General features: G+C 46.5%; 1 protein-coding gene across 7 annotated transcripts; it reads left to right on the top strand.

Moving 5' to 3' along the window:
- The first annotated feature begins 7,936 nt into the window (after positions 1 to 7,936).
- LOC105479278 (zinc finger protein 561) lies at positions 7,937 to 22,125 on the top strand. Of its 7 annotated transcripts, none has more exons than XM_071087753.1 (6): positions 7,937 to 8,065; positions 9,562 to 9,709; positions 10,660 to 10,748; positions 11,995 to 12,121; positions 16,097 to 16,179; positions 18,398 to 22,125. In XM_071087753.1, exons 2-6 carry the CDS (start codon positions 9,685 to 9,687, stop codon positions 19,532 to 19,534), a joined length of 1,461 nt encoding a protein of 486 aa, XP_070943854.1. In that variant the 5' UTR covers positions 7,937 to 8,065; positions 9,562 to 9,684; the 3' UTR covers positions 19,535 to 22,125. The 7 variants fall into 7 exon arrangements, with proteins under 7 accessions (XP_070943854.1, XP_070943859.1, XP_070943856.1 ...); XM_071087755.1 differs by having other exon boundaries at positions 7,994 to 8,065; positions 9,615 to 9,709; XM_071087754.1 differs by lacking the exon at positions 7,937 to 8,065 and adding an exon at positions 8,072 to 8,307.
- Positions 22,126 to 26,182: the final 4,057 nt, after the last annotated feature.

Below are 26,182 nucleotides of genomic sequence, written 5' to 3'. Positions count from 1 at the left end.
GGGAAACCTTAATTGGTTGCCTACACTCTACCACCCATTGAGGAGGAGTAAAACGGGCCCAGCTCCTAAGGGGCCATTTCAAGATCCCCCACCTTCAGAGCTTAGTGAACCAAGCAGCTCTCCAGTGTACGGCTTGTGCTCAGGTAAACGCCAAGCAAGGTCCTAAATCCAGCTCAAGCCACCGCCTCCGAGGAGAAAGGTGGGAAATTGACTTTACAGAAATAAAACCACGCTGGGCTAGGTACAAATACTTTCTGGTACTAGTAGACACTTTTTCTGGATAGACTGAGGCATTTACCACCAAAAATGAGACTGCCACCATGGTAGTTAAGTTTTTACTCAATGAAATCATCCCTTGACATAGGCTGCCTGCTGCCATAGGGTCTGATAATGGACCAGCCTTCACATCATCCATAGCTCAGTCAATCAGTAAGGCATTAAACATTCAATGGAAGCTCCATTGTGCCTATCGACCCCAGGGCTCTAGGCAGGTAGAACGCATGAACCGAACCCTAAAAAGTACTCTTACAAAATTGATCTTAGAGACCAGTGAGAACTGGGTAAGACTCCTTTCTTCAGCCCTTCTTTTTTTTTTTTTTTTTTTTTTGTGACGGAGTCTCGCGCTGTAGCCCAGGCTGGAGTGCAGTGGCCGGATCTCAGCTCACTGCAAGCTCCGCCTCCCGGGTTTGCGCCATTCTCCTGCCTCAGCCTCCCGAGTAGCTGGGACTACAGGCGCCCGCCACCTCGCCCGGCTAGTTTTTTATATTTTTTAGTAGAGACGGGGTTTCACCGGGTTAGCCAGGATGGTCTCAATCTCCTGACCTCGTGATCCGCCTGTCTTGGCCTCCCAAAGTGCTGGGATTACAGGCTTGAGCCACCGTGCCTGACTCTTCAGCCCTTCTTTGAGTAAGATGCACTCCTTGGCCGGGCGCGGTGGCTCAAGCCTGTAATCCCAGCACTTTGGGAGGCCGAGACGGGCGGATCACGAGGCCAGGAGATCGAGAGACGATCCCGGCTAACACGGTGAAACCCCGTCTCTACTAAAAAATAGAAAAAAACTAGCTGGGCGAGGTGGCGGGCGCCTGTAGTCCCAGCTACTCGGGAGGCTGAGGCAGGAGAATGGCGTAAACCCAGGAGGCGGAGCTTGCAGTGAGCTGAGATCCGGCCACTGCACTCCAGCCTGGGTGACAGATCAAGACTCCGTCTCAAAAAAAAAAAAAAAAAAAAAAAAAAAAAAAAAAAAAGATGCACTCCTTACCGGGCTAGGTTTTCACCTTTTGAAATCATGTAAGGGATGGCGCCGCCTACCTTGTCTAAGCTAAGGGATACCCAGTTAGCAGAAATATCACAAGTTAATTTATTACAGTACCTGCAGTCTCTCCAACGAGTAATAGATATCATCCAGCCATGTATCCGGGGAGCTCATCCCAATCCAGTTCCTGACTAGAAAGGGCCCTGCCACTTGTTCCAGCTAGGTGACCTGGTGTTTGTTAAAAAGTTCCAGAAAGAAGGACTCACTCCTGCTTGGAAAGGACCTCATACTGTCATCCTCACCACACCGACGGCTCTGAAGGTGGACGGCATTCCTGCTTAGATTCATCACTCCCGCATCAAAAGGCCAACAAAGCCCAGCAGGAAACATAGGTCCCCAAGCCTGGGCCAGGCCCCTTAAAACTGCACCTAAGTCAAGTGAAGCCATTAGATTAATCTTTTTATTTACCTCTCTTGTTTGTTTCCACCTGTTATGCGCTTGGTGCCTTCCTATTTCTTTCTCCTCACTTCTTTCACGACAGGACGTGTGCTTGCAAGCACTACTTGGAAGACAGGAACCTCCAAGGAAGTCTCTTTTGCACTCAATTTGTGTGCTTGTTCCCAGAACCTGCCCATACCCAAGAGGGACAACACAATCTGTCGGTCACGGGAGCAGGGAACATCGACCTTGCTGCAGGATTTAGACACTCCGGGAGCCAGACTGTATGTGGGAGCTCCAAAGGTGAAGAAAAAGGACTCCAAAATGTTGACTTTTACTATGTCCTGGAAATCACCCTGACTCTAGCTGTCGAGATACTTACCAGTTTTTCTGCCCTGACTGGCCATGTGTAACTCTAGCCACTTACTCTGGGGGATCAACGTGATCTTCGACTCTTTCCATAGCTCGTGCTTCCCGTCCTAGACTGTGTACTGGAAAAAAATGTAATCCTCTTACTATAACCGTCATAACCCTAATTTAGCTCAATGGTATTATGGCATGTCATGAGGATTAAGGCTTTATATCCCAGGATTTGATGTTGGAACTATATTCATCATCCAGAAGAAAATCTTGGTCTCATGGAGCCCTCCTAAGCCAATTAGGCCTTTAACTGATCTAGGCGACCCTTTGTTGCAAAAACACCCAGACAAGCTCGATTTAACTGTTCCACTGCCATTCCTAGTTCCTAAACCCCAGCTACAACGACAACATCTCCAACCCAGCCTGATGTCCATTCTAGGCGGGGTACATCACCTCCTTAATCTCGCCCAGCCTAAACTAGCTCAAGATTGTTGATTGTTGGCTATGTTTAAAGGCCAAGCCCCCTTATTATGTGGGATTAGGAGTAGAAGCCATGCTTAAAAGTGACCCTCTTTCTTGTCGTGCACGACCTCGTATCCTCACACTAGGAGATGTGTCTGGGAATGCTTCTTGTCTAATTAGCATCCGATATAACTTACCTGCTTCTCCCTTTCAGGCTACTTGTAATCAGTCCCTGCTTACTTCCTTAAGCACCTCAGTCTCCTACCAGGCACCTAACAATACCTGTCTAGCCTGCACTTCAGGTCTCACTCACTGCATCAATAGGACTGAACCAGGACCTCTCCTGTGCCTGTTAGTTCACGTGCTTCCCCAGGTATACGTGTACAGTAGGCCAGAAGGACAACTTCTCATCGCTTCCCCTGAATTACATCCCAAATTTCGCTGAGCCACCCCACTCCTTGCACCCCTCCTGGCCGGCCTTAACGTAGCCAGATCAGCCATCCTTTCTGAGCAGCGACCCACAGGTAGAAGAAGCCTGTGGATACTCTCTTGCTGTTTGCTACCTCCCCCACTGGTAACCTGTCAAAGCACATCCAAATAAAGCTTGTGTGCTACTGCCGCCTTGTGGTCACATCTTTTTCCTCACTCAGCCAAGAAATCACTTGAACACCCTAAATGCGTGTATGGTTTTATTCTTTACGTTTAGATCCCTAGTCTGTTTGGAGTTTATTCTTGTATATGCTGTTAAGTATGGATTTAATTTCATCTTTTCTCAGATGGCTAACAAGCTATCTTAGACCTTTCATTACAAATGGCATTTTTTGCCCGATTTATCTGAAATGCCACTTTTTTTTTTTTTTTTCAGACGGAGTTTCACTCTTGTTGCCCTGGCTGGAGTGCAATGGCAAGCTCTCCGCTCACCACAACCTCTGCCTTCTGGGTTCAAGCTATTCTCCTGCCTCAGCCTCCCGAGTACCTGGGATTATAGGCATGTGCCACCATGCCCGGATAATTTTGTATGTTTAGTAGAGATGGGGTTTCTCCATGTTGGTCAGGCTGGTCTCTAGCTCATGACCTCAGGTGATCCACCTGCTTCTGCCTCCAAAAGTGCTGGAATTGTAGGTGTCAGCCAACACACCCGGCCTTTTTTTTTTTTTTTTTTTTTTGAGATGGAGTCTCGCTCTGTCGCCCAGCTGGAGTGCAGTGGTGCAATCTAGGCTCACTGCAACCTCTGCCTCCCAGGTTTGAGTGATTCTCTTGCCTCAGCCTCTCGAGTAGCTGGGCTTACAGGCGCACACCACAACGCTTGGCTAAATTTTTTTTTTTTTTTTTTTTTTAGACGGATACTCACTCTATCGTCAGGCTGGAGTGCAGGGGAGCAATCTCCTGCAACCTCCCCCTCCCGGGCTCAAGCGATTCTCTTGCCTCAGCCTCCTGAGTAACTGGGATTACAAGTGCCCACTACCATGCCCAGCTAATTTTTGTATTTTTAGTAGAGACGAGGTTTCACCAAGTTGGCCAGGATGGTCTTGATGTCTTGACCGTGATCCACCTGCCTCGGCCTCCTAAAGTGCTGGGATTACAGGCGTGAGCCACCACGCCCGGCCATGCTTGGCTAATTTTTTTTGTATTTTAAATAGAGATGGCGTTTCACCATGTTGGGCAGGCTGGATTTGAACTCCTGACCTCAAGTGATCCTCCTGCCCTGGTCTCCCAAACTGCTAGGATTACAAGCATGAGCCACCGTGCCTGGCAAAATACATTTATGAACCAAATTTCTACATGTTCTTGGGTCTGTTTTTAGATATTTTATTAGTCTGTTTCTGCTTCATGTGCTAGTACCACATAGTTTTAATTATAGAGGCTTCATAGTATGTTTTAATTAATTAATTAATTTTTTAGATGGAGTCTCACTCTGTCAGCCAGGCTGGAGTTCAGTGGCACAATCTTGGCTCACTGCAACCTTCGTCTCCCAGGCTCAAGCAACTCTTCTGCCTCAGCCTCCCAAGTAGCTGGGATTACAAGCATGTGCCACCACGTCTGGCTAATTTTTGTACTTCTAGTAGAGATGGGGTTTCACCATATTAGCCAGGCTGGTCTTGAACTCTTGACCTCAGGTAATTTGCCCACCTTGGCCTCCCAAATTGCTGGGATTACAGGCGTAAGCCACCATGGCCGGCCTTTATTTTTATTTTAAAATAATTTAATTATTTGCCTTGCATGAAAACTGTCAATAGTATGTTTTATCTGCTGCTCATCATTGCTTTTGTTTTTGTTTTCTTGGTTATTATTAGATGTTTGTTCCTCCACATAAAATTTAGTATCAATGTACTTAACTCCAGAAAAAACTTTTCATATTTTTATTGGGATTTTTTTTTTTTTTTTTTTGAGACGGAGTCTCGCTCTGTCGCCCAGGCTGGAGTGCAGTGGCCGGATCTCAGCTCACTGCAAGCTCCGCCTCCCGGGTCCACGCCATTCTCCTGCCTCAGCCTCCCGAGTAGCTGGGACTACAGGCGCCTGCCACCTCGCCCGGCTAGTTTTTTTTTTTTTTGTATTTTTTAGTAGAGACGGGGTTTCACCGGGTTAGCCAGGATGGTCTCGATCTCCTGACCTCGTGATCCGCCCGTCTCAGCCTCCCAAAGTGCTGGGATTACAGGCTTGAGCCACCGCGCCCGGCTTTTATTGGGATTATGTTACATTTCTGAATAATCTTGGGGAGAATGTCTGGTATCAGTGCTATTTTACAGCGTGGGAAATGTGATCCTGGCCCATGTGGTAAGATCAGAAAAATAATAGAAACACATATTTTTGGCCAGGGCAGTGGCTCACACCTGTAATCCTAGCACTTTGGGAGGATGAGGCGGGTGGATCACAAGGTCAAGAGTTTGAGACCAGGCTGGCCAATATGGTGAAACCATGTCTCTATTAAAAATGCAAAAATTAGCTGGGCGTGGTGGCGCGTGCCTGTAGTCCCAGCTACTCAGGAGGCTGAGGCAGAATAATGGCTTGAACCCAGGAGGCAGAGTTTGCAGTGAGCAAAGATCGCACCACTGCACTCTAGTCTGGGCGACAGAGCGAAACTATGTCTCCAAAAAAAAAAAAAGAAATAACATTTTAAAATTTTATTTTATGTATATATAGAGAGAGATGGGGTTTTGCTGTGTAGCCCAGGCTTGTCTTAAACTCCTGGCCTTAAACCATCCTCCCACCTTGGCCTCCCAAAGTCCTAGGATTACAGGCATGAGCCACCATGCCCAGCCAGAAATACATATTTGATGAAGATAAAAAAAAAAATCAAGAGTTATAGAAAATATTATTATATTGAAAACGTGGTTGGGCGTGGTGGCTTATGCCTATAATCTCAGCACTTTGGGAGGCTGAGGTGGTCAGATATTTTAGGTCAGGAGTTTGAGATCAGCCTGGCCAACGTGGTGAAATTGTTCTCTACTAAAAATACAAAAATTAGCTGGGCATGGTGACAGGCACCTGTGATCCCAGCTACTGCAGAGGCTGAGGCAGGAGAATCACTTGAATCTGGGAGGCGGAGGTTGCAGTGAGCTGAGATCAGGCCACTGCACTCCATCCTGGCCAGATCCAGTGAGATCTGTCGCAAGCAAGCAAGCAGCAAGAAACAAAACACAATGCAATCAGCAGGTTTTAAAAAATAAAGAATGAAGAAATAAAGGCCTACAGAAAGCCTGACTGAATGGAAGAGATAGACCATGCCATTCACTGACAGATTTATCAATATGGAAGAATCATGGAAAGGCTCTAGGAACATGAGGAGAGACATACAAACAAGCTTTATATTTATATCTAAAAACTAAAGTAGAGGTTCCTCTTCAAAGACATTCCTTCCCATTTAATTAGAAATAAATAGTAACTTCTCTTAGAAGCAAAATTTATTCAAAGACCTGTGCTAACATTCTCAAATATCTGCTAGCCGTTATAAAGATATCAATGTACTTTACGTTCTTAGTTCCCACAATTTAGTCTAAATATTTGCCCTGGCATGCTTATACTGGTCCAAACAAGCATTAGGTCATAGCCTGTTCCTTTTCCTGATTTGAAGGTGTTTTGACCCTTCTCAGCATTCCACAAGTTACTTCCTCCTTCCTTTGTTCTCGTCTACCTTTGCCTCTTTTAAAAAGTGACAAGTTGCTAGGCAATCAGGACAAATATAGAATGTGAGGTCCCGTTCCAGCCAACGGAAACCGAATACAGCAGTAGGGTGGAAGCATCAGGTTATAAACGACCCTGTCTCCTTTGTTTGGTGTACTCTCGTGGCAAAACTGCTGGTGAGTGTACCCTTTCTGTAGGAACAAAAAACGTCCTTGCTGAGTAAATTAAATTAATGTTCAAGTGCTATTTCTTCATGGCACCGAGGAACAAGCATTTCAAACATATATATATGTATACATACACACCATATATATGTATGCACATATACATACATAAATAGAGACAGGGTCTTGCTACTTTGCCCAGGCTGGTCTCAAACTCTTGGACTTGTAGAAAATGAAATAGCGGTTCCTCTTCAAAGGGACTTTCCTCCCAGTCTGAAAATAAATAGTAATCCCTCTTAGAAGCCAAATTTTCTGAAAGATCTGTGGTAATATTCTTAAATTCTACCAGCTGTAATAAAGAAATCAATATACTCTGTGTTCTTAGCTCCCACATCTTAGCCTAGATATTTGCCCGGGCATGCCTGAACTGGTCCGAGCAAGCATTAGGTCATGGCCTATTCCTTTATTTAGAAGTGTTTTTGCCTCTTTCAACAGTCCACAAGTTATTTCCTCTCTTCCTTTGTTCTCCTCTGCCTTTGCCTCTTGTGGGAAGTTCTAAGTAGCTAGCCAATCCAGTCATGTATAGAAGGTGAGGTCCTGTTCTGGCCAATGGAAGATGGACACAGCAGTAGAGTGGACACGTCAAGTTCAAATAACCCTGTCTCTTTTGTTAGTGTGTGCTCTGGTGGCAAAACTGCTAGCCAGTGGCACCCATTCTGCAGAAAGTAAACTAGCCTTGCTGAGATCCTTTGTCTCAGTGTTGATTTTGCCAAACTAAGCACCAGTTCCCAGCAGACTCAAGCTGTGTACCTGCCTTAGTCTCCCAAAGTGCAGGAATTACAGGCGTGAGCCACTGCGCTCTCCCGAGAAAAGCTTTAGAGGAGCATCCCCTGGGATGCTCATCCCCGCCCTTCCAGCCCGACCAGCCGCCTGCACCGCCTGCTAGGCCCGGTCCCACCTCTAAACCGCCCCCGAGTACGGGCCCCACCCCTCGCCCACAGTTCCGTCCGGAGGCCCGGTTTTAACCTCAATGTTTTCTCTGGATCTATTTCTGCATCCTCCTCCCTGTGCTAACCCCAGGCCTTCTCCGCACCCACCCGGGAGGAAACCAGAATTTCTGTGTTTGAAACTCGAGCCCACGAGCCCCGCCCGGCCAGAGGCTCGAAGCGGAAGTGACGTCAGCGCACCACCGCCATCTTTTCCGGCGCTGGCTCCCCTCGGTCAGTGGGGTTTCGCCTTTATGGTGGCGGAGTCAGCCGCGGCTGTGGTGAGTTCCGCCTGCTTGGCGGTTCCGTAGATAGCAGGGGGCGGCAAAGGAATGATTGCGCGCCGTCGCGCAGGAGCCTCCCGCATCCGGTTCACTTCGCTCGCTTCTCCAGGGACTATCGGTCCTCCCAGCGCAGCCAATTCCGAGAGGCTGCACACTCAGCTCACTGCAACCTCTGCAACCTCTGCCTCCTGGGTCAAGCAGTTCTCCTGCCTCAGCCTTCCGAGTACCTGGGATTACAGGCAAGTGCCACCACGCCCGGCTACTTTTTGTATCTTTAGTAGAGACGGTTTTGCCATGTTGGCCAGGCTGGTCTTGAACTCCTGACCTTAGGTGATCTGTCTGCCACGGTCCCCCAAAGTGCTGGGATTATAGGTGTGAGCCACCGCACCCGGCCAACTTTTGAAAATTTTAAATTCTGTTCTTCAGTTATCTTAGGTACATAGTGAAGTTAATAACACACATGGCTGGTGACTACTGAATTGTTCTGTGCAGGTCTGAACTGTCTTCTGGTCATATTGAGGGGTAACAGCATCCACAGGAGATTAGGCTCTAGGGACAAATATCAGACCAATTACTAGGGTTGTTTGAATGTAGGTTTTTTCAGTATTAAATAGAGGTAATGGGCCAGGCATGGTGGCTCATGCTTATTATCCCAGCACTTTGGGAAGCCAAGTCAGGAGGATTGTTTGAGCCCAGGAGTTTGAGACCAGCCTGGGCAACCTGGTGAAACCCTGTCTCTACTAAAAATACAAAATAGCCGGACCCAGTGGTGTGCACCTGTAGTCCCAGCTACTTGGGGGGCTGAAGTAGAAGAATCACTTAAGGCCAGGAGTTCGAGACCAGCCTGGCCAACATGGCGAAACCCCGTCTCTACTAAAAACGCAAAAATTAGCCAGGCATCCTGGTGCATACCTGTAATCCCAACTACTCAGGAGGCTGAGGCCTGATAATCGCTTGAACCTGGGAGGCAGAGGTTGCAGTAAGTCGAGATCGCGCCACTGCACTCCAGCCTGGGCAACAGGGTGAGACTTTGTCTCAAAATAATAATAATAATAATAATATTGAGTGACGATGCCTACCTGTGGTCCCAGCTATTCAGGAGGCTGAGGTGGGAGGATCACTTGAGCCCCAGAGGTTTAGGCTACAGAGAGTCGTGTTGGTGCCATTGCACTTCAACCTGGGCAACAGAGTAAGACCCTGTCTCAATAGAGAGAGAGAGAGAGAGAGAGAGAGAGGATAGATGTAATGATAGCTATTGGGAAGGATGGTTGTAATTAAGTTAGCATGTATATATAAAGCTACTAGAGCTACTTCTGGCATATCAGTCCTCAGTAAATGTCAGTTACTGTCATTAATACTTTTGTTATTGAGTGACGATACTGAGTGAGCAATTTTTGGTGGCCTTCACATCTGTCACCTGCAGAGGCAAAGTTCAGGCATAATGTTTGATGACTGATGTTTCATGCTTGTTGTTTGATGATTGATATGAACAGGACCGCAAATAACCCTGTACAAAGAGAAATGGAGATTGCCTCTATCCACCTAGATTCATAAGCTGCCCTGAGGTGATCTTGGCATCAAGGAAGGGATGCACATCGCACTATCAGCTTCAGAGAATGGCAACCATTGATTTGTCCCATGGTAAGTCCTTGTTGATGCTCTTTTTCAGAGATTCTGCTTTAGGTCACCCTGCACACCACAAGAGTCCAGTGAGCTGGGCCTGAGCAGACATGCAGCTGATTCTTTTAGGAGGAATTGAAGTGAACCACAACAGAATGCTGTTTGTTTGTTTGTTTGTTTGTTTGTTTGTTTGTTTTTGAGACAGAATCTTGTTCCGTCACCCAGGCTGGAGTGCAGTGGTGCAATCTTAGCTCACTGCAACCTCCGCCTCCCGGGTTCAAGTGATTGTCTTGCCTCAGCCTCCCAAGTAGCTGGGACCACAAGCACACACCTCCAGGCCTGGCTAATTTTTGTTTGTTTGTTTTTGTTTTTGAGACGGATTCTCACTCTGTCTCCCAGGCTGGAGTGCAGTACCGTGATCTCGACTCACTGCAACCTCTGCCTCCTGGGTTCAAGCAATTATCTGCCTCAGCCTCCCATAATTTTTGTATTTTTAGTAGAGACGGGGTTTCATCATATGGGCCAGTCTGGTGTCAAATTCCTGACCTCAAGTTATTTGCCCGCCTTGGCCTCCCAGAATGTTGAGATTACAGCCATGAGCCACTGTGCCCAGCCAGGATGCTGTTTTAGAATTCAGCCCTGGTTTGTGTGCCTTAGGAAGTGCTACATAAGCTTCATGAGTATTACTACTATGGGCAGATAGAGAGTCACATTTTTCAGGGTGTAAGTTTCCTTGTAAAATGAAACTATTACCCTTTAGCCAACAGGCAGCTCGGCCCACATCTGCTTTTCTGGGTCTAGCTGACACAGGACTACTATGGCATTTCATGGCAGTGTTGTGTGTGTACAGTTTTCTCGAGTGTGCAGGAGCATATGGGAATTTCAAGCTAGGATGGAGTGACTTCTAGGCATGAGAATGTGGTTAGGATGGGCAGCTCTGGCTTCTCATTGCCTTCTTACTTTTCCACTAGGGTTTTTTTCCAGGGAACCAGTCTGCCCTTTTGAAGAAAAGACAAAGGCAGAAAGGATGGTGGAGGACTACCTGGCAAATTCTTATCAGGTAAACAGACAATGTACTGTTATACAAAATGACATACTTACATCCAATAGGTAGACACATTTCCTTCTAGACAGACTCATCTCCAGAGTTTTCTTAGAGCAAACGAAGCCTTACTCAAGGACTGAGTCCCCAGATGAATTTCCGCAGGGAATGAAGTCTCCTATATGTAAAGTGTTAAGTTGAAAGTCATCTCAATATCTCAGTAATTACTAATTAAGCTTGACTTTCTTGGTGCTAACTGCATGTTTCTTTTTTTTTTTTTCTTTTTGAGACGGAGTCTCGCTGTGTCACCCAGGCTGAAGTGCAGTGGCCGGATCTCAGCTCACTGCAAGCTCTGCCTCCCGGGTTTTTACGCCATTCTCCTGCCTCAGCCTCCCGAGTAGCCGGGACTACAGGCGCCCGCCACCTCGCCCGGCTAGTTTTTTGTATTTTTTAGTAGAGACGGGGTTTCACCTTGTTAGCCAGGATGGTCTCGAACTCCTGACCTCGTGATCCACCCGCCTCGGCCTCCCAAAGTGCTGGGATTACAGGCTTGAGCCACCGCGCCCGGCCAACTGCATGTTTCTTATATTGCTGGGTTCTGTGACAGATGATAAGAGAGATGAAAGTGTCCTTTTATCAAATAATTTATTTACTCATCAGCATTTATCAGGTATCTGCAGTGTGCTCAGGAGTGTGCTACATAGAGACCAATGGGACAGGAAGAGCTCCTAACCTGGTTGTGCTGAGATAAAGTGTAAGCAGTTTGCAGTGGCTCATGCCTGTAATTCCAGCTACTCTAAAGGCTGGGGTGGGAGGAACACTTCAGCCCAGGAGATTGAAGCTGCAGTAAGCAGCAGTTGTGCCTGGGTGACACAGTGGGACCCTGTCTTTATATATAAATAAATAAACAGATTGAATAGATAGATGCTAGATAGATAAAAATTCATGTTTAGAAAGGAAGTACTGTTCTAATAAAAATAAAATTTAAAATTTAAAAACGCAAATATTAAAAAGTTAAAAATAAATATATCAGGAAAAAAAAGATTAAAAAAAAAATTTTTAAGTGCTGTTTAAGGCATATGCCTGTTGGAGGTCACCTTTGAGTGTTTAGACACAAGAGCTCCTGAGACATTAAACCCTGGAGTAGATCATGGGAGACCTGAGAACCACATATAAGTGAGTTTAAGGTTCCCCTTCCTCATTCTCCAGTGAGCATTGGTGGAAGTGTTCATTGGCTCAAACCAGCATGTGTATGATAACATAGGATTCAGTGACGTTTGATGATGTGGCTGTGGACTTCACCCCGGAGGAGTGGGCTTTACTGGACACAACTGAGAAATACCTTTACAGAGATGTGATGCTGGAGAACTACATGAACCTGGCCTCCGTGGGTAAGAGTAACATCACTTTGCTTGGTATGGTGGCCTGCACCTATAGTCCCAGATACTTGGGAGGCTGAGGTGGGAGAATCGTTGGAGCCTGGGAGGTTGATACTAGCATAGGCAGCATTGTGAGACCTTGTCTCTTAAAAAAAAAATTCTAGGCCGGACGCAGTGGCTCACGCCTGTAATCCCAACACTTTGGGAGGCTGAGGTGGGCGGATCAAGAGGTCAGAGGAGATGGAGACCATCCTGGCTAACACTGTGAAACCCCACCTCTACTTAAAAAAAAAAAAAAAAAAAATTAGGTGGGCGTAGTGGCAGGTGCCTGTAGTCCCAGCTACTCAGGAAGCTGAGGCAGGAGAATGGCATGAATCCAGGAGGCAGAGCTTGCAGTGAGCCGAGATCACGCCACTGCACTCCAGCCTGGGTGACAGAGCGAGACTCCATCTCAAAAAAAAAAAAAAAAATCCTAAAAATGAAGACTAGGCCAGTGATGGTGGCTTACGCCTATAATCCCAGCACTTTGGGAGGCCAAGGCGGGCAGATCACATGCGGCCAGGAATTTGAGACCAGCCTGGCCAACATAGTGAAACCCCATCTCTACTAAAAATACAAAAATTAGGCAGACTTGTTGGCGGGCACCTGTAATCTCAGCTACTTGGGAGGCTGAGACAGGAGAATTGCTTGAACCAGGAGGCAGAAGTTGCAGTAAGCCGAGATTTCACCACTGCACTCCAGCCGGAGTGACACAGTGATACTTCGTCTAAAAAAATTAATTAAAAATAGCCGGGCGCGGTGGCTCAAGCCTGTAATCCCAGCACTTTGGGAGGCCGAGACGGGCGGATCACGAGGTCAGGAGATCGAGACCATCCTGGCTAACACGGTGAAACCCCATCTCTACTAAAAAATACAAAAAACTAGCCGGGCGAGGTGGCGGGCGCCTGTAGTCCCAGCTACTCGGGAGACTGAGGCAGGAGAATGGCGTGAACCCGGGAGGCGGAGCTTGCAGTGAGCTGAGATCCGGCCACTGCACTCCAGCCTGGGCGACAGAGCGAGACTCCGTCTCAAAAAAAAAAAAAAAAAAAAAAAAAAAAAAAAAAAATTAATTAAAAATAAACACTAGCATCATTTCTTGTAGCCTGTTATAGAGCAGATGTATGTTACATGTTTGCTTGTCAATTCTGAATACAGTGGGGAATAACAAGAGACAGTCCCAAGTAACAGTCCCTGCTGTAGTATGGGGTTTTTTTGTTGTTGTTTATTTATTTATTTATTTATTTTAAATTTTATTTTATTTATTTATTTATTTTTAGTATGTTTTAATTTACGGTGGTAATCCTGGAAACATCATCAACAGCATCAGCTTTGTGCTGTAAGAAATACACATCTTCCGGCCGGGCGCGGTGGCTCAAACCTGTAATCCCAGCACTTTGGGAGGCCGAGACGGGCGGATCACGAGGTCAGGAGATCGAGACCATCCTGGCTGACACAGTGAAACCCCGTCTCTACTAAAAAATACAAAAAAACTAGCCGGGCGAGGTGGCGGGCGCCTGTAGTCCCAGCTACACGGGAGGCTGAGGCAGGAGAATGGCGTGAACCCGGGAGGCGGAGCTTGCAGTGAGCCAAGATCACGCCACTGCACTCCAGCCTGGGCGGCAGAGCGAGACTCTGTCTCAAAAAAAAAAAAAAGAGAAATATACATCTTCCTTCCTATTCTTTTTTTTTTTTTTCGAGACGAAGTCTCGCTCTTGTGCCCCAGGCTGGAGTGCAATGGCATGATCTCAGCTCACTGCAACCTCCAACTCACAAGTTCAAGCGATTCTCCTGCCTCAGCCTCCTGAGTAGCTGGGATTACAGGTGACTACCACCATGCCCGGCTAATTTTTGTATTTTTAGTAGAGATGGGGTTTCACCATGTTGGCCAGGCTGGTCTCGAACTCCTGACCTCCGGTGATCTGCCCACCTTGGCCTCCCAAAGTGCTGGAATTACATGCGTGAGCCAGGGCATCCAGCCTTCTTCCGCTATTTGATTTAGTAAATGGGAAACTCCAGGGTTGGGGCCCAGTCATCTGTGTTTTCAGAATCAATGAAGATGAATCATATACTATCATGTTTGAGATCCAGTGGCAGAGTTGTTTACCCATGAGAGCAAGCATCTTTTTGTTGTACTTACTTTATTTCTGCTTTTTTTTTTTTTTTGAGACAGAATCTCACTCCGTCGCCCAGGCTGGAGTGTAATGGTGCCACTTTGGCTCACTGCAACTTCAGCCTCCCAAGTAGCTGGGATGAGACACACATGCTACCATGCCCAGTTAATTTTTTTTATTTTTATTTTTTGTATTTTTAGTAGAGATGGGGTTTTGCCATGTTGGCCAGCCCAGTCTTGAATTCCTGACCTCAGGTGATCCACCCGCCTCGGCCTCCCAGAATGCTGGGATTACAGGTGTGAGCCACTGCACCCGGCCTACTTACTTTATTTATTTGTTTTTAATTTTTTTGGTGACAGGGTCTTGCTCTGTCACCCAGGCTGGAGTGCAGTGGTGCAATCTCTGCTCACTGCAACCTCCGCCCTCCCAGGTTCAAGCAATTCTCCTGCCTCAGCCTCCTGAGTAGCTGGGATTACAGGCAAGTGCCACTGTGCCCAGCTAATTTTTGTATTTTTAGTAGAGAAGGGGTTTCACCATGTTGGCCAGGCTGGTCTTAAACTCCTGACCTCAAGTGATCCACCCACCTCAGCCTCCCAAAGTGTTAGGATTGGGTGGTGGTGGCACACACCTGTAGTCCCAGCTAGTCAAGAGGCTGAGGCAGGAGAATCGCTTCAAAATGGGAGACAGAGAGGTTGCATTGAGCCAACATTGTGCCACTGCACTCCAGCATGGGTGACAGAATGAGACTCCCTCTCAAAAAAAAAAAAAGAGATTTTTAAAGATGCACTTTGCCTCAGAAGATTTAAGCTATTTTTCTCAGAGTTTTGGATATCTTTGACTTTTATTTTCCGTCTTGTCAAACATTCCTATGATCTAATTAAACTACCTGTTCTGTGTCTTTATTAACTTTATCATTTTGATATATGCTCTTTATCTAGATCTTTCGTACTTTCCTTTCCTGAAGATCTTCTCTTCCTGTTTTCCATCAGTTTTAATTTTCTTTTCTTTTCTGAAGTCTCCCTGTGTCGCCCAGGCTGGAGTGCAATGGCACGATCTCGGCTCACTGCAACCTCTGCCTCCCGGCTTCAAGCGATTCTCCTGCCTCAGCCTCATGAGTAGCTGGGATTACAGGCATGCACCACCATGTGCGGCTAATTTTGTATTTTTAGTAGAGATGGGGTTTCTCCATGTTGGTCAGGCTGGTCTTGAACTCCTGATCTCAAGTTATCCACCTGCCTCAGCCTCCCAAAATGCTGGGATTACAGGTGTGAGCCACCACTGTTCCTGGCAGTTTTAATTTTCACAGAAGTAGTTTGTAATAAACTATCTAAACACATCAGTTGTGTAATAAACCCCACATCATTATAGCCTAATTTTTGACATACCAAAATCCTCAAGATTCTCTGGCTTTTATTTTATTGCTGTGTTTAATTTGAAAACAAGTAAAAGGCCGGGCGCGGTGGCTCAAGCCTGTAATCCCAGCACTTTGGGAGGCCGAGACGGGTGGATCACGAGGTCAGGAGATCGAGACCATCCTGGCTAACACGGTGAAACCCCATCTCTACTAAAAAATACAAAAAACTAGCCGGGCGAGGTGGCGGGCGCCTGTAGTCCCAGCTACTCAGGAGGCTGAGGCAGGAGAATGGCGTAAACCCGGGAGGTGGAGCTTGCAGTGAGCTGAGATCCGGCCACTGCACCCCAGCCTGGGCGACAGAGCAAGACTCCGTCTCAAAAAAAAAAAAAAAAAAAGAAAAAAAAGAAAACAAGTAAAAATGACTCATGTTAAACTAACATTTCTTCTCTAAAGGCTTACATTTCTTTTTCTGCTTAACTTCAGAATGGGAAATACAACCTAGAATCAAACGGTCATCATTTCAGCAGGGTTTTTTGAAGAATCAAATATTCAATGGGATACAAATGGTAAGATTCATGAGGGATATTTCTTAATTTCCTCTCTTAGAAAAGATGGAGAATTCCATTCTAGAATATCAGCACAGTCAGAGGTGTGGCTTACATCTGTAATCCCAGCTACTTGGGAGGCTTAAGTGGGAGGATCATTTGAGCCCAAGAGTTCAAGGCCAGCCTAGGCAGTATAGCAAGATCCCATCTCTGATTTTAAAGGGAGGGTGAATGTGGTGGCTCACAGCTGTAATCCCAACATTTTGGGAGATTGAGGTGGGTGGATCACTTGAGGTCAGGAGTTTGAGACCAGGCTGGCCAACATGGTGATACTCCGTCTCTACTGAAAATACAAAATTAGCTGAGTGTGGTGGTGGGCACCTGTCGTACCAGTTACTTAGGAGGCTGAGGCAGGAGAATGGCATGAACACAGAGGCAGAGGTTGCAATGAACTGAGATTGCACCACTGCATTCCAGCCTGGGCGACTGAGTGAGACTGTCTCAGAAATAAAGAAAGAAAAACTAAGTCTGTAGTCCCATCACTTTGGGAGGCCTAGGCAGGTGGATCACTTGAGGTTGGCACTTCGAGACCAGCCTGGCCAACGTAGTGAAACTCTTATCTCTACTAAAAATACAAAGGTAGCCAGACATGGTAGCAGACACCGATAATCCCAGTTACCTGGGAGGCTGCGGCAGAATTGCTTAAACCCGGGAGGCGGAGTTTGCAGTGAAAAAGAAACAGCACAAATGAGAGATACTTGAGAGAATTAGAGAAGTAGCCTGCACCGTTGAGGGAGCAGGGTCTCTGGAGAGAGTCTGAATGTGGTGAATTTTGTGATGTTTCATTCCTGTATAACTTGTCACTTCAAAATACCCACAAGTACACATTCCCACGTAAGTAACTAGACATTGATGATTTAAACAGTTTCATGAAAATCTACACTATTTGGTTGGGTGCAATGGCTGACACCTATAATCCCAGCACTTTGGGAAGCTGAGGCAGGTGAATCGCTTGAGCCTAGGAGTTCAAGACTAGCCTGGACAACAGAGACCCTGTCTCTACAAGGAATAAAAAATTAGCCGGGTGTGTTGGCATGCACCTGTAATCCAAGCTCCTCAGGGGACTGAGGCAGGATGATGGTTTCAGCCTGGGAGATTAAGGCCGCAGTGAGCTGTGATTGTGCCATGGTACCCAGCCTGGGTGACAGAGTAAGATCTTGTCTCAAACCACCCCCCCACAATAAAAAAAGAACTACAGTTTTTTTTGTTTGTTTGTTTTTTAACAATTAGAGCCAGTGGCATAGAATTCTAGCCAAAGTTCCCATCATTCAATCTGGAAGAAATCAGGAAATCAGGAAATAAAAACAAGGAAGAAAAATTGTAAAAATTATAATTATCAAAGTAGACAGACATGGTAACTCATGGCTATAATCCCAGCACCTTGGGAGGCTGAGGCAGGGGGGGTTTGTGAAGAGTTTGAGATCAGCCTAGGCTACATAGCAGGACCCTGTCTTTATACTGATAAATTGAGGCTGGGTGCGGTGGCTCATGCCTGTAATCCCAGCAATTTGGGAGGTCGAGGCGGGCAGATCACGAGGTCAGGAGTTCAAGACCAGCCTGGCCAACGTGGTGAAACCCGGTCTCTACTAAAAATACCAAAACTAGCTGGGTGTGGCTACACGTGCCTGTAATCCCAGCTACTCACGAGGCTGAGGCACGACAATCACTTGAGCCCAGGAGGTGGAGGTTACAGTGAGCCGAAATCTCGCCACTTGCACTCCAGCCAAAGCGAGACTCCATCTCAAAAATAAATAAACTGAGGTGGGGCATGGTGGCCACGCCTGTAATCTCAGCACTTTGGGAGGCCGAGGCAGGCAGATCACCTGAGCTCAGGAGTTTGAGACCAGCCTGGGTAACTTGGCAAAACCCTGTCTCTACAAAACAGAAAAATTAGCCAGGTGCAGTGGTGGGCACCTGTATTCCTAGCTACTTGGGAGGCTGAGACAGGAGAATCACTTGAGCATGGGAGGTGGAGGTTGCAGTTTGCTGAGAGTGTGCCACTGCACTCCAGACTGGGAGATAGAACAAGACTTTCTCTCAAAAAAAAAAAAAAAAAAAGTAAATAAACATTAAGAAGTAAAATAATAATTGTCATTAAAATAATGTTTCTGTGTTCAGATGGGTGAAATCTCTTTATATGTCTGAAAATGTTTTAAAACCTTTATCCCGTCATCAACAGACAAGAGGCTACAGTGGATGGAAACTCTGTGACTGTAAGAATTGTGGAGAGGTCTTCAGTGAACAGTTTTGCCTTAAGACACACATGAGAGCTCACAATGGAGCGAACACTTCTGAGGGTAATTGTTACGGAAAAGACGTCCTCAGTGTGCACAAGGAAGCCTCTGTTGGACAGGAACTTTCCAAATTTAATCCATGTGGAAAAGTCTTCACTCTAACTCCAGGCCTTGCTGTACATCTTGAAGTTCTCAATGCAAGACAACCCTACAAATGTAAGGAATGTGGAAAAGGCTTTAAGTATTTTGCGAGCCTTGATAATCACATGGGAATCCACACTGATGAGAAACTCTGTGAATTTCAGGAATGTGAGAGAGCCATCACACCTTCCTCACATCTAAAGCAGTGTGTAACAGTTCATACTGGAAAGAAATCCAAAAAGACTAAGAAATATGGGAAATCCTTCACTAATTTTTCTCAACTTTATGCACATGTCAAAACTCATAAAGGAGAGAAGTCCTTTGAATGCAAAGAATGTGGAAGATCCTTTAGAAATTCCTCATGCCTTAATGATCACATTCAAATTCACACTGGAATAAAACCACACAAGTGTACATACTGTGGGAAAGCCTTCACTAGATCAACTCAACTTACTGAACATGTAAGAACTCACACTGGAATAAAACCCTATGAATGTAAGGAATGTGGCCAAGCCTTCGCTCAGTACTCGGGCCTTTCTATACACATACGAAGTCACAGTGGAAAGAAACCCTATCAGTGTAAGGAATGTGGGAAAGCCTTCACTACATCCACAAGCCTTATTCAACATATAAGAATTCACACAGGAGAGAAGCCTTATGAATGTGTTGAATGTGGGAAGACCTTCATTACTTCTTCCCGTCGTAGTAAACATTTGAAAACTCACAGTGGAGAAAAGCCCTTTGTATGCAAGATATGTGGGAAAGCATTTCTGTATTCCTCACGCCTTAATGTTCACCTGCGAACTCATACCGGAGAGAAACCCTTCGTATGTAAAGAATGTGGGAAAGCATTTGCTGTTTCCTCACGCCTAAGTAGACATGAAAGAATTCACACTGGGGAGAAACCCCATGAATGTAAGAGTATGAGTGTTACCATTTAGCCCATCAGTTGCCATCTTTAATTATTGGCAATGACACCAAAGATTATCAGATTTGTCCTAAATGCCTTGGGGAGGTTGTAATGGCTCATGGATTGGCTTTGGATGCCATCCTGAAGGTCTGAAATTAAACCTACAGGTTCTGATTACAACTTCATGGTTGCCTAAGTCTGGGCATCTGTGAAGAAGGGTCATGGATGGTGAGGTCAGTACTGGAGCCTGCCTCACCTTGGTGACTAGATTCCTAAGATCATAGCATTGACAAGTTCTGTATGAGATACATCATGCAGACTGATCCCAGCCCCTGTTAATTAGTGGCTGCCAGTGTGGCACATTTATGTCAAAATTTACCAGAAACCAAGATGATGTAGGACCCCAGAGGTGGGTTGTTAAGAGATGCTCCTCCAAGGGTCTCTTCTATTTCCCAGATCCTGCAGAGCATGGCAGGAATGAAACCATCCTTAACTGCCAGTGCACTTTCACAGCTGATTATTTCTGTGTCCCCTTGTAAAATCTAAGAAGTGTGACAGCCTTGCCTGTTCTACCTTGTATGTCTACTTTAGGTGGCACAATGTAGGTGGCAGTGGCTCTTCTAGTATAATCCAGTCTCTCTCCTCACTCCTCTTAAGATGGCTGATATAGTCCATGAATCCCACTCATGATCTCTTTATCAAATGATTGTTCAGCCACACTTTCAGGATTCTCTTCAGCACAAGTTTTCTAATTTTTGCAGTATGGATAGGTTGAGAATTTTCCAAATCTCCAGGTTCTGGATCCTTTCTCCTTAACAGTTGCTTCTGCAATTCAAGTCTCCTCTTTGGATTTCCCTGTAAGCAGTCAGGAAGAATGAAGCTTCCAGTGTCTTTTAACACTTTAATTACAGATGTTGGTGATAAATACCTAATTTTATCTCTCTCAAGCTCTACCTTGCACAAAATGCTAGAATACAGTTCTGCCAAGTTCTTCACCGCTTCATATCAAGGGTTGTCTTATTTCCCAATAGCATGTTCCTCATTCCCCAATGACACCTCACCAGAATCACCCTTGCCAACCTTATTTCCAGCTTGCACATCACAATTTTTTCCAGGCACTACTCATTTGTCACTTTTTTTTTTTTTTTTTTTTGAGACGGAGTCTCGCTCTGTGCCCCAGGCTGGAGTGCAGTGGCGCGATCTCAGCTCACTGCAACTCCGCCCCCTGGGTTCATGCCATTCTCCTGCCTCAGCCTCTGGAGTAGCTGGGACTACAGGCACCTGCCACCACACCCGGCTAATTTTCTTGTATTTTTAGTAGAGACGGGGTTTCACGGTGTTAGCCAGGATGGTCTCCATCTCCTGACCTTGTGATCCGCCCGCCTCGGCCTCCCTCAGTGCTGGGATTACAGGCTTGAGCCACCACGCCCGGCCTTATTTGTCACTTTCAAAGCTGCTTCACATTTTTAGTTTTGTTGTTTCTTTGTTTTTAATCTGCCTTAATGAGCTCAGGCCACCATAACAAAATACCACAGACCAAATGGCTTGCAAATTCATTTAATTGTAAATAAATCAGGTTAAAAACATATTCTGCCGGGCGCGGTGGCTCAAGCCTGTAATCCCAGCACTTTGGGAGGCCGAGACGGGTGGATCACGAGGTCAGGAGATCGAGACCATCCTGGCTAACACGGTGAAACCCCGTCTCTACTAAGAAATACAAAAAACTGGCCAGGCGCGGTGGCTCAAGCCTGTAATCCCAGCACTTTGGGAGGCCGAGACGGGCGGATCACGAGGTCAGGAGATCGAGACCATCCTGGCTAACCCGGTGAAACCCCGTCTCTACTAAAAAATACAAAAAACTAGCCGGGCGAGGTGGCGGGCGCCTGTAGTCCCAGCTTCTCCGGAGGCTGAGGCAGGAGAATGGCGTGAACCCGGGAGGCAGAGCTTGCAGTGAGCTGAAATCCGGCCACTGCACTCCAGCCTGGGTGACAGAGCGAGACTCCGTCTCAAAAAAAAAAAAAAAAAAAAAAAGAAATACAAAAAACTACCCGGGCGAGGTGGCGGGCGCCTGTAGTCCCAGCTACTCGGGAGGCTGAGGCCGGAGAATGGCGTGAACCCGGGAGGCGGAGCTTGCAGTGAGCTGAGATCCGGCCACTGCACTCTAGCCTTGGCTACAGAGCGAGACTCCGTCTCAAAAATAAAAAAATAAAAAAAAAAATAACGACTCTTATTTTTCCACTTTAGTCGTTAGGTTATACATATATATATTTTTCCTTGCTTTACTGGACTCATTTCAACCTCCAGCACAACACCAACTAAAAGTAGTAATACCAGCATAATTGTGTGCAGTTCTGCTGAGATATGTGCTCTATTTTATTGGCTTGGCTGTAGGTTTTTATCCTATTTTTTGAAGAGGCTCTTACAGGAAAAGTTTCTTTTTATATCCAGTTTTTACATGATGAATGATTTCCCAATATTTCATAATTTGTGACGCTGAATTCCTCTTGAATTTATTAACTGCTTCCTGTGCATCCTCTATGATGATCATGTTTATTTACTAATACTCAAGTACCTAGAACTGTACCTGGTCCATGATGGTACGTAATAAATACTTCAATGAAATGATGTGGTGATGCATGCCTGTAGTTCTAGCTACTTGGGAGGATGGCCTGAACCCAGGGGTTCTAGACCAGCTTAGGCAACATAGCAAGACCACATCTCAAAAAAAAAAAAAAAAAAAAAAGCAAACAAAACAAAACAAAAAAACTTGAACAAGTGAATGCATGGAAGGACTTGTTTCTAAAATAAATGCGGTCAGGTTGGGTGTGGTGGCTCATACCTGTAATCCCAGCACTTAGGGAGGCAGGGATGGGTGGATCACTTGAGGTCAGGAGTTGGAGACCAGCCTGGCCAACATGGTGAAACCCCATCTCTACTAAAAATACAGAAATTAGCTGGGTGTGGTTGTGTGTACCTGTAATTCCAGCTACTCGCGAGGCTGAAGCAGGAGAATCGCTTGAACCTGGGAGGTGGAGGTTGCATTGAGTGTAGATTGCACCACTACAGCCTTGTTGACAGAGTGAGACTCCATCAAAAGTAAAATAAATGTGGCTTTTTTTTTTTTTGAGACGGAGTCTCGCTCTGTAGCCCGGGCTGGAGTGCAGTGGCCGGATCTCAGCTCACTGCAAGCTCCGCCTCCCAGGTTTACGCCATTCTCCTGCCTCAGCCTCCCGAGTAGCTGGGACTACAGGCGCCCGCCACCTCGCCCGGCTAGTTTTTTGTATTTTTTAGTAGAGACGGGGTTTCACGGTGTTAGCCAGGATGGTCTCGATCTCCTGACCTCGTGATCCACCCGTCTTGGCCTCCCAAAGTGCTGGGCTTTTGTATTTATTTCTAGTTTCTAGTATTTATTTCTAGTGTTACGTCAACCTTGCATTCCTGGATAAGCTCAACTGAGACATAATGGATCATTTTAAAAGACTTTGATTTTTTTTTTTTGTATTTTTTAGTAGAGACGGGGTTTCACCGTGTTAGCCAGGATGGTCTCAATCTCCTGACCTCGTGATCCACCCGTCTCGGCCTCCCAAAGTGCTGGGATTACAGGCGTGAGCCACCACGCCCGGCTTTTGTTTTGTTTTGTTTTGAGACGGAGTCTGGCTCTGTGCCCAGGCTGGAGTGCAGTGGCGTGATCTCAGCTCGCCGCAACCTCCACCTCCCAGGTTCAAGCGATTCTCCTGCCTCAGCCTCCGAGGAGCTGGGACTACAGGCACGCACCACCACACCCAACTAATTTTTGTATTTTTGGTAGAGGCAGGGTTTCACCATTTTGGCCAGGATGGTTTCGATCTCTTGACCTCGTGATCTGCCCTCCTCCGTCTCCCAAAGTGCTGGGATTACGGGTGTGAGCCACCATGCCCGGCCCTGAATGATATTTATATGTAGATTATGACTGTCATGTACTGTACTGGGGCATGTTCCTACTTTTTCTAAATTCTTAATTTATCTCTATGCTATAAGATTCTAGACTGGGAATAGTGGCTCAGGCCTGTAATCCCAGCACTTTGGAAAGCTTAGGCAAAAAGATCACTTGCGCCCAGGAGTTCAAGACTACCCTGGGCAACATGTTGAGATCATATCTCTATTTAAAAATACTACAGGCTGGGCACACCGGCTCACGCCTGTAATCCCAGCACTTTGGGAGTTGGAGTGGGCTGATCAAGAGGTCAGGAGTTCGAGACCAGCCTGGCCAACATGGTGAAACCGCATCTCTACTAAGAATACAAAAATTAGCCAGGCATGGTGGCACACACCTGTAATACAGCTACTTGGGAGGCTGAGGAAGAAGAATTGCCTGAGCCCAAGAGGCGGAGGTTGCAGTGAGTTGAGATTGTGCCATTACACTTCAGCTCCGGGCGACACAGCAAGGTTCCATCTCAGAAAAAAAACTACAAAATATTTTTAAAAATAATAAAAGTGGCTGGGCACGGTGGCTCAAGCCTGTAATCCCAGCACTTTGGGAGGCCGAGACAGGCGGATCACGAGGTCAGGAGATTAAGACCATCCTGGCTAACACGGTGAAACCCCGTCTCTACTAAAAAATACAAAAAAACTAGCTGGGCGATGTGGCCGGCGCCTATAGTCCCAGCTACTCGGGAGGCTGAGGCAGGAGAATGGCGTAAACCCAGGAGGCGGAGCTTGCAGTGAGCTGTGATCCGGCCACTGCACTCCAGCCCGGGCTACAGAGCAAGACTCCGTCTCAAAAAAAAAAAAAAAAATAATAATAATAATAATAATAAAAGTTACTTATTCTGGCTGATCATGGTGCTCACACACATATTCCCAGCACTTTGGGAGGCTGAGTCAGGAGGATTGCTTGAGGCCAGGAGTTCAAGCAGCCTGGGCAACACAGTGAGACCCCCATCTCTACAATAAAAGAGTAATCAGGCCAGGTGTGGTGGCTTACGCCTGTAATCCCAGCACTTTTGGAGGCTGAGGCGGGTGGATCACCTGAGGTCAGGAGTTTGAGACTAGCCTGGCCAACATGGTGAAACCCCATCTCTACTAAAAATACAAAAAATTAACTGGGCATGGTGGCTGGTGCCTGGCCCAGCTACTCCAGAGGCTGAGACAGGAAAATTGCTTGAACCCAGGAGGTGAAGGTTGCAGTGAGCCGAGGTCGTGCCACTGCGCTCCAGCCTGGGCAACAGAGCAATACTGCATCTCAAAAAACAAACAAACAAAAAGGCCTGGTGCAGTGGCTCATGCCTGTAATCCCACTTTGGGAGGCGGAGGCGGGCAGATCACGAGGTCAAGTTGAGACCATCCTGGCCAACATGGTGAAACTCCGTCTCTACTAAAAAATACAAAAATCAGCTAGGCCTGGTGGCGCACACCTGTAATCCCAGCTACTCAGGAGGCTGAGGCTGGAGAATCACTTGAACATGGAAGGCAGAGGTTGCGGTGAGCCAATATTGTGCCACTGCACTCCAGCCTGGGCAACAGATCAAGACTCTGTCTCAAAAAAAAAAAAAAAAAACAAAATTACCAAATTACCCAGTCTCTGATATTTCTTCATAGTAACATGAAAATGGACTAAATAAGTCAGAGGTTAGAGTTTCGAGACCTACCAGGCATTTATTTCAGTGATTCTTAAAAGCGCTCTTCAACAGAACCCCCACTTGTCTCAGATTTCTTCCACTGGCTCCTGGACCTGGTTGGATGGACTGACAGAAGGGTGTTCCTGAAGCCCCCAGAATGACTCTCCCCACCTGAAAGTAGGGACTCAGCGCTATCCAGAGTTGCAGAGGGCCAGGGAATTGACTGGTGTCTGGCGAGGCTGCCATCGATCCCCCACTGCATTCTCTAGTCCATCAGAGCAGAGGGTTGCATCTGTCCTCCACTCAGGCTGCAGTTTTACCCTTGAGAACAGGAGAATGTTCCCCTTTGGGGGAGGATGTGTCTGAAAGGGTCTTGAGCATCGTTGTGGGCAAACTCCAGACATCATCCGTAATGGTGAATGCACTAATACAAAGATACAAATCAGCCAGAGCCAACCTTACATTCCTGCAGTAAATGCCACTGGGTTTACTACTTTCTTATCATGGGGTTGGAATTTATTTGCTAATTTATTTCCCTCCCTCCCTCCTTTCCTCCCTCCCTCCTTTCCTTCCTTCCTTCCTTCCTTTCTTTTCTTTCTCTCTCTCTCTCTCTCTCTCTCTCTCTTCCTCCCCTCCACTCCCCTCCCCTCTCCTCCCCTCCCCTCTCCTCCTGCTCTATCACCTAGGCTGGGTGCAGTGTTGCAGACACAGCTCACTGTAGCCCTGACCTCCTGGGCTCAAGCAATCTTCCCACCTCAGCCTCCTGAGTAGCTGGGAGTACAGGGATGCTCTACCACACCCAGCTAATTTTTAATTTTTTTGTAGAGGTGGTCACTTGCTATGTTGGCCAGGCTGCTCTCAAACTCCTGGGCTCAAGCAATCCTGCCTCACCCTCTCAAAGTGCTAAGATTCCAGGCGTGAGCCACTTCACCGAGCCACTATTATACTTAGTGCATTTGTTTTGTTGTTGTTGTTGTTTATTTATTTATTTTTTTTGGTGTTTGGTTTTTTTTGTTTTTGTTTTTGTTTTTGTTTTTTTTTGAGATGGAGTCTCGCTCTGTTGCCAGGCTGGAATACAGTGG

Source organism: Macaca nemestrina, chromosome 20, assembly GCF_043159975.1.
Source record: "Macaca nemestrina isolate mMacNem1 chromosome 20, mMacNem.hap1, whole genome shotgun sequence".
NCBI lineage: Eukaryota > Metazoa > Chordata > Mammalia > Primates > Cercopithecidae > Macaca > Macaca nemestrina.
The sequence above is the reverse complement of the archived record's forward strand: the minus strand, read 5'-3'. Positions and strand labels throughout refer to the sequence as shown.

What these genes read in the sequence shown, in the direction of transcription:
- LOC105479278 (XM_071087753.1), top strand. Translation starts at nt 9,685, where the DNA reads ATGGCAACCATTGATTTGTCCCATG. An exon ending in AACCATTGATTTGTCCCATG is followed by an intron (nt 9,710 to 10,659) that starts GTAAGTCCTTGT and finishes CTTTTCCACTAG; the next exon opens with GGTTTTTTTCCAGGGAACCA. An exon ending in CATGAACCTGGCCTCCGTGG is followed by an intron (nt 12,122 to 16,096) that starts GTAAGAGTAACA and finishes GCTTAACTTCAG; the next exon opens with AATGGGAAATACAACCTAGA.